The sequence below is a fragment of the Pteropus alecto genome, unplaced genomic scaffold (assembly GCF_000325575.1).
Source record: "Pteropus alecto unplaced genomic scaffold, ASM32557v1 scaffold146, whole genome shotgun sequence".
Lineage (NCBI taxonomy): Eukaryota > Metazoa > Chordata > Mammalia > Chiroptera > Pteropodidae > Pteropus > Pteropus alecto.
Window position 1 is genome coordinate 17,565,604 of NW_006442107.1, and position 6,630 is coordinate 17,572,233.

The window sequence follows — 6,630 nt, forward strand, 5'->3', positions numbered from 1 at the left end:
TTCAGATTGTAGTTGTTCTCAAATAAAGATACTCAAAAAAAAAAAAATTGCCTCATGAGTAACAAAAAGAATGCAATAAGAAAATTATTTCTCAGCTATTTTTTTATTCTCTTATTTTCATAAGGTCCATATACAGTCTGGTAAATTTCTGTGACATCTAGAATACCAAACCACAGTAGCCAGAAGATAAAGGGAGTAGACGCAATGCATCTATGAAGTTACTGCTGTAGACTAGAGAGCTGGATCTCTGGCAGAACTGCAATACTATATGAGACAGACCACACCTAAATGCTTAGATAGGGAGATAACTTCTGATGATGTGATTACAGGTGCATATGTTCCCTGATTTGCTAATGGTAGCTGAGTAGGCATCACTTCCTTGGATGGAGTTTGTGCACAATTTATGTTTGTACCTACGGGCAAAATAGTTTAATAATGCCAATAAGGAGGGGAGAATGTAGGAGTGGGTAATAACTGAGGAGGACTTCAGAGCATCAACCTAGAGGGAAAGGGAGGAGGGCCAACGATCCAGGGTGTTCCCTCTTGCTTCTGCTTATGTGTCAAGTGGCAGGAGAAGTTTTGAAAGCTGCTGTGAGGAGGAGCTAGTGACTGCGTTTTGGGGTGTTTTGTACCCCACCCTCCCCACTTGCAGGAAAACCTCTTTACATTCAGAAGAAATTGAATTGGAGGAAGAAAGACTGTCCCAGGAATAGGAGGAAAGCAATTCTCCTTCTGCTCCTCCTGTCACTTTTCACTTGTCTCCCGACTCTGCTCCAAACCAAACTGACCTGCACCAAGGGGACAGCAGGGTGACCTGCACAAGTGCCAGCCCCTGGGAATCTGCTTAGCTGCCCTGTGCAACCCAAGCTGCCTTATTATCCAGTCACCATCCCTGAGCATTGAGACCGCTTCTCATGGCTGTGGCCTCGGCTGCCCCAGGGAGCATCTTCTGTAAGCAGCTCCTTTTTTCTCTCCTGGTGAGTAACAATAAAAGGATTAAGGAATTCAAGCATGTTACTATGTGCTTCCTCCCTCCAGTTTGGGCTTGAAAGAGAGTAGGGATGGGAGGGGAAAGCAGAGAAGACAGACTGGGAGAACAAAAACAGATCTGAGAAAAATTCAAGGAAGAGTTAAGAGACTTGGGACCTGGGATGGCAGGTGTTTTGCTGGCTTTTCAAGTGCCTGCAGCCAAATAGTTAGTTTTTCAAGGGGACTCCTTGTTCAGTCTTGCTGTGGTGTTTTTCTAGGGAGCAGTGGAATGAATTCATTCCTGAGGCACTTGGTGCAGAAGGTTTTGAGGCTTGCTTTTGCTACTCGTCATTAAATAAGCTGTAGTTATTTAACATGCTTAGTTGCATTGAGCTTCGAGAAGAGAAAAGGGATCCTGGGTGAAGATGTGAGTTATGCAAGACTTTCTTAATTTTATCCAGGAAGAGCTAAGAGAAGGGCAGAACTCTTAGTTCAAGCAAAGTGTTTAACTTGAGAAAAATAGTAAAGAAACATGTAACCTTCTTTGAAAAAATACCATTAACTTGGTTCCACTTAAGTTTTTAATAGCTTTATAACTGTGAACTCAGGTGCTAATGTTTCTTTGGTGGGGAGAAGGGAGGGGGAAGTTGTTTCACATCTACATCTGGCCTTTCTGAGCACTGAATTTCCTTCTTTTTTTTCATTTTAGCAAAATATTTTAACTTCAAGTTAGATTTTCAGAATTTAAAGATTTTGTTTTATGGGGATAAACATTTTTTCCAAATAAATAAAATATGATGTGGGATTCAGGGTTTCCTTTTAATTCTGTAACTGCCTAGGTGGGGAGTGGGGGGACGGGCTCAAAAACTTTCCTGAGTTAGTATTAGGTAAAATGTAGTGAATACTTTCCAATGATTCACCCAGGTTTCTTTTGCTTTTGGTCTCTGCTCTGTCCAGTATCCTTTGGTTTATCTCTTGCCCATTCATTCCTGACTTCCATAATGACCACAAAGATGTCTGACCCCAGCTCCTTCCAAATCATCAAGCTAATTTAACCTGAAGACTGGAGTAGTACTTCTGGAGAACTCTATTGGCTCTTCTTGCAAATACTGGGGGTCCTGAGCAGGAAGGAAATAAAATAGGTGTATTTGTGGGAACGTGAAAATATTCTATGAGAATAATGTGTTTATATGTATATATGTGCACATATACATGTATATGTATATGTATGCATATGTGTATATTTGTGTATATATATATATTTCTAATTACAAAACACTCCACATTATGTATTTAGATCATTAGTAAAACTCTTAATGCTCAGAAAGTTATTTAAACATATAATTTAGTTCATTCTTTGGCATTAGGACTAAAATATTAAAAAGTCAAATAAATTAAATGTTTCATGTTTTCAAAAATGGTTATTTAAATTAAACTTAAATATAAATGTGATTTTAAAAAATTCCAGTCTTTGCTAGTATCTGCCTAACAGAGTTTTTGTAAAATTACAAAGTACAGTCATGCACCACATAATGTTAGGTTCAACAGTGGGACCACATATACAATGTTGGTCCCACAAGATTATAATGGAACTGAAAAATTCCTGTCACCTAGTGACATTGCAGCTAACGTCGTGTCCTAACGTCATAGTGCAACACATTACTCACGTGTTTGTAGTGATGTTGGTATAAATAAACCCACTGTCATATAAAAGTATAGCAGTACAATTACAGTAGTAGGCTATACCATCTAAGTTTGTGTAAGTACACTTTATGATGTTTGCACAACAAGGAAATCACCTAACGATGCATTCCCAGAATGTATCCCAATTGTTAAGCAGCTCATGGCTATTTGAATAGACTGATACAATATTTCCAATAGACTTGAGATGGAAAAGAAGTGTATATTTACAATATGGTTGATAGTCTTTCCTTCTCCCAAACAATGGCTCCCATAAATCTGAAAATATATTCCCAGAGAAAAATTGATCATAAAGCTGATCTATTTCAGGGAAATCTAGCTCTGCTCTAGTTCATATTTAAATAGTAAAAAAGCAGTTATTTCAATAAACAGAAGAGGAAGCAAATAAAATACTGCAAGAAAAAGAAGCAAAATAGTTTTGAACGTAAAGACACTTAAACTGATAGCTTAACTTTTATTTTTTAGGTGGTCTCTGTCTTCTTTCCTTGAACTACATAGCTTTTTAAGAAAATAGCTGTGTCTTGATTTTTAATTAAAAATCTTAACTCTGTGGAAGGCTACTCTTTATCTTTTGAAATTATTTCTTTTTAGACTAATTTTATGAATGAGATTCTTGAAACTTTGAAGTTTATGCCAAGCCAGTCGAAGAAGTGATTTGAGATCAGTGAATATTTGTGGATGTTGTTAAGTGGCTAAAAAAAATGCTCAAATATTTTCTAAACTTAATAAACTATATCTTCAAATTGCTTGGGTCTGTAAAAAATGATGATTTATATACATTATAATATATAATGTGTGATTATTATATTCTAGAGTTAAGTACTTTATGCTAAAAAATCAGAATGACATTTAGAATGAGCTTAGAGATAACGTCTAAATAAAATCGATAACTTATAACACATTTTCTTAAAATGATACAATATAATTTAGGTTTTAATTTTCTCATTGATACTAAATGACATGGTGTCTTTAAGGTTACTTTCTTTGCTGTTTCCTTTTAAAATAAATGTGAAAAATATTGAAAGATTAGAAGATGAATGTGTTGCTGAAATAGACAATATTTTTATCAATAAGACAAAACTGTGAAGAAAATTTGTAATCAAATGTAATTCCTGATTTTTTTCCTTTCTTTTGAGGTTTTAATATTGTTTTGCGATGCTTGTCAGAAAATTTCTCTGCAAGTTCCTTCTCATCTTCAGGCTGAAAAACTTGTAGGCAAAGGTGAGAAACAGTATTAAGAATTTTATAGTTTTAACTGCTACACTTAGCTTCAGCCTACTCTTATAAAGTTTGGGATAAAAGCCACATTCTAGCTACTTGGCATTAAAATTCGACATAGAATGCAAGATAAACTACTTGTTTTTTGGTAGTGGTTAGAAACGACCGACTAAAGTACCAAGTTAGTTGTATACATTTTATTTCCAGAAAAATTAGCATACATCAGAGGGCTGAATTATCTCAGTTTAGTTCAAAAAAAGCAAGATACCAAAATCAGAAGCATATTTTAATTCATATTGACTAATCTGCTACCAAAATTCCAAAGCCAAGATTCTTCGATTGATTACAAATAAAACAAATGTGTCAAAACGTAAATGTCTCAAAATAAACGTTGTGCTTGAGGTTGATTACAATGACCTGGTACTCAGAAATTTATGTGATCTCTTTCACAGAATAGCTTGTGAAAATCAAATAAAATTTTAACTAGTCTACTACCACAGTCATACCTAAAGTCCAAGGATAACATTCCCTCCATCAAGATTTTTTATTGACCTTAAGTTTACATTTAGAAAAATACACTTTGAATACATAAGTGGTATCCTTTCCAAGGTAGGCATCGCTTTGATCAGTGTTTTAAACTAAGCCTTTAAATATTTTCAAAACATTTCAAAGATACATAGCCTACACTCTAAAGACACAAAATAAATATGCTAAATGTATTAAATATGAATCTGTAAAGAAAATATTTTGATAGCAACCACAATATATATTAAGTATTATAAGGGATTATTAAAACTGCAAAAAAATATTATAGAATGATTATTTGCAATATTACTAAGAAATACTATATAAATATAGACTGGTTTTCTTATTTTTTGCAAGATTTAACTATCAGAGATTATTGCAAAGAAGTTCAAAATCTACTGAAGTCATATAGTTATACTACATATAATATAAAATAATGAAATCTTTTATACATGTACAAATCCATGAGCAGAAGTTAAAGTGGAAACAATAAATCCATTGACACTAAGAAAATATTTTGTATCTGTTCATAAATTAACTTCTGATGAAAGTAGTGGAAACAGGGACTTCATTAATATAATGATTTAATTTTCATGGCCCCTCAGTTTTAGAAGAGGGAGTATTCAACACATTCCAGTGTAACTTTCTGCTTCTCATGTACTAACTTGCAGTTGTTATTCCTGTAAAACTTGTTCTATTGTGTTTCATCTTACAAATTACTGTGAAATTTCTTCCCTGCAGTGAATCTGAAGGAGTGTCTCCAGTCAACCAGCCTAATCCTGTCAAGTGATCCTGACTTCAGAATTCTAGAAGATGGCTCAATTTACACAACACATGACCTTGTTTTGTCTTCCGAAAGGAAGAGTTTCTCCATTTTTCTTTCAGACAGTCAGAGGCAAGAAGAGAAAGAGATAAAAATTGTACTGGAAGCAAGAGGAAAGAAGGTATATTAGGCAAAGATTTAACCATATTAATCTGTTTATGAAAGTCCTTCATTTCACAGATTTCCTTTCATGTTAAAATTATTGTTCTTTAAAGCTCACTTGTTTGTCTATTCTACTGATAATTAACACATGTAAAGACTAGACTATTTTAAGGAGTACTAGAGCTATTTACAAAATGGTATGAAAATAAATAACTCTGTAGTCCGGGAGCAAAGTCAGACTATCAAAGGTTTCAGATAGTGCTTTGAGATGTGGCAATAAGAACAACCAACCTGAAGAACAAGACAGGGGTGATTCTAAAACAGTGAAAGCTGATTCAAGCTGGCACTCCACCCTGAGTGGCTCTCTCCTAAGTGACTATGAGTGTGAGTCTCTCTTTAAAGAGAAGAGGTTGTCTAAAGCTTACTGCCATCTTCTCTTCAGAAAATGGAGTAATGGCCAGTCCAAAGGATTGGTTTAAATTTTCTGATGCTAGACTCACTTTCTTGCAGTGAGTGGTGATGATCAAGGAGTGGGAAGGGCAAACATTACTGGCATTCATATAAATCTCACCTTAAGCTAAATCTGCACAATGAATTCGGTCTTGTAAAATCATTTATTAATAAGTAATTCAATTTATGAGATTTCCCCAGCTAAATTCTTTTTGATTACAAGAGTTCCTCTTCATCAAATTTAGAACGTGCTTAAGGCTTTCGAAACATTATTTTACGTCCAAATTATAAAGAGTCTCCACATCACAAAATGAAACATACTTGAACAAATGCTGATCTGTATCATTATATAGGTAAACAAATACTTTAAAACGCAGTGTTTTAACAAATTCTGATTATACTACTCCTAATGGAATAAAATTGATTCTTAAATATTTGTTAATTGATTATCTATTCTAGGGGGGTTTATACTTAAGACAGCATCTTTTATCAGTGCCTTATAAAGTTCTTGTTGGTTAACTGATTAAATCAGGAAATAGGTGAAACTGGTTCTTATGCGTGTGTATATCTTATTAACAAAATAATAAAAAACAGAAATAGTTTCGGGGTTATCCATGATATTGTTATGTACACCCTTTACTTATTTTCTTCATATTGATGTATATGTTCAAATTATAGTTCTTAGAATGATAAGCAATGCTATATTTCTTCCTCTCTCATAAAACGCAGCGTCCTAAGAAGAGACATACCAATGACTCAGTCCTCAAACGCAGTAAGAGACGATGGGCTCCTATTCCATGTTCACTGATGGAGAACTCATTAGGTCCATTTCCACAACATGT

The 6,630-nt window shown here is 34.4% G+C and overlaps 1 protein-coding gene across 2 annotated transcripts in view; it reads left to right on the forward strand.

Annotated features, from left to right (window-relative positions):
• The first annotated feature begins 914 nt into the window (after positions 1 to 914).
• DSC1 (desmocollin 1) overlaps positions 915 to 6,630 on the forward strand; it is a 26,142-nt gene continuing 20,426 nt past the window's right edge. For both annotated transcript variants that reach the window (XM_006920006.1, XM_006920007.1), the window contains exons 1-4: positions 915 to 977; positions 3,807 to 3,891; positions 5,155 to 5,357; positions 6,518 to 6,628. In XM_006920006.1, the coding sequence (XP_006920068.1) occupies positions 915 to 977; positions 3,807 to 3,891; positions 5,155 to 5,357; positions 6,518 to 6,628 (462 nt within the window). The remainder of the gene's footprint in view (positions 978 to 3,806; positions 3,892 to 5,154; positions 5,358 to 6,517; positions 6,629 to 6,630) is intronic.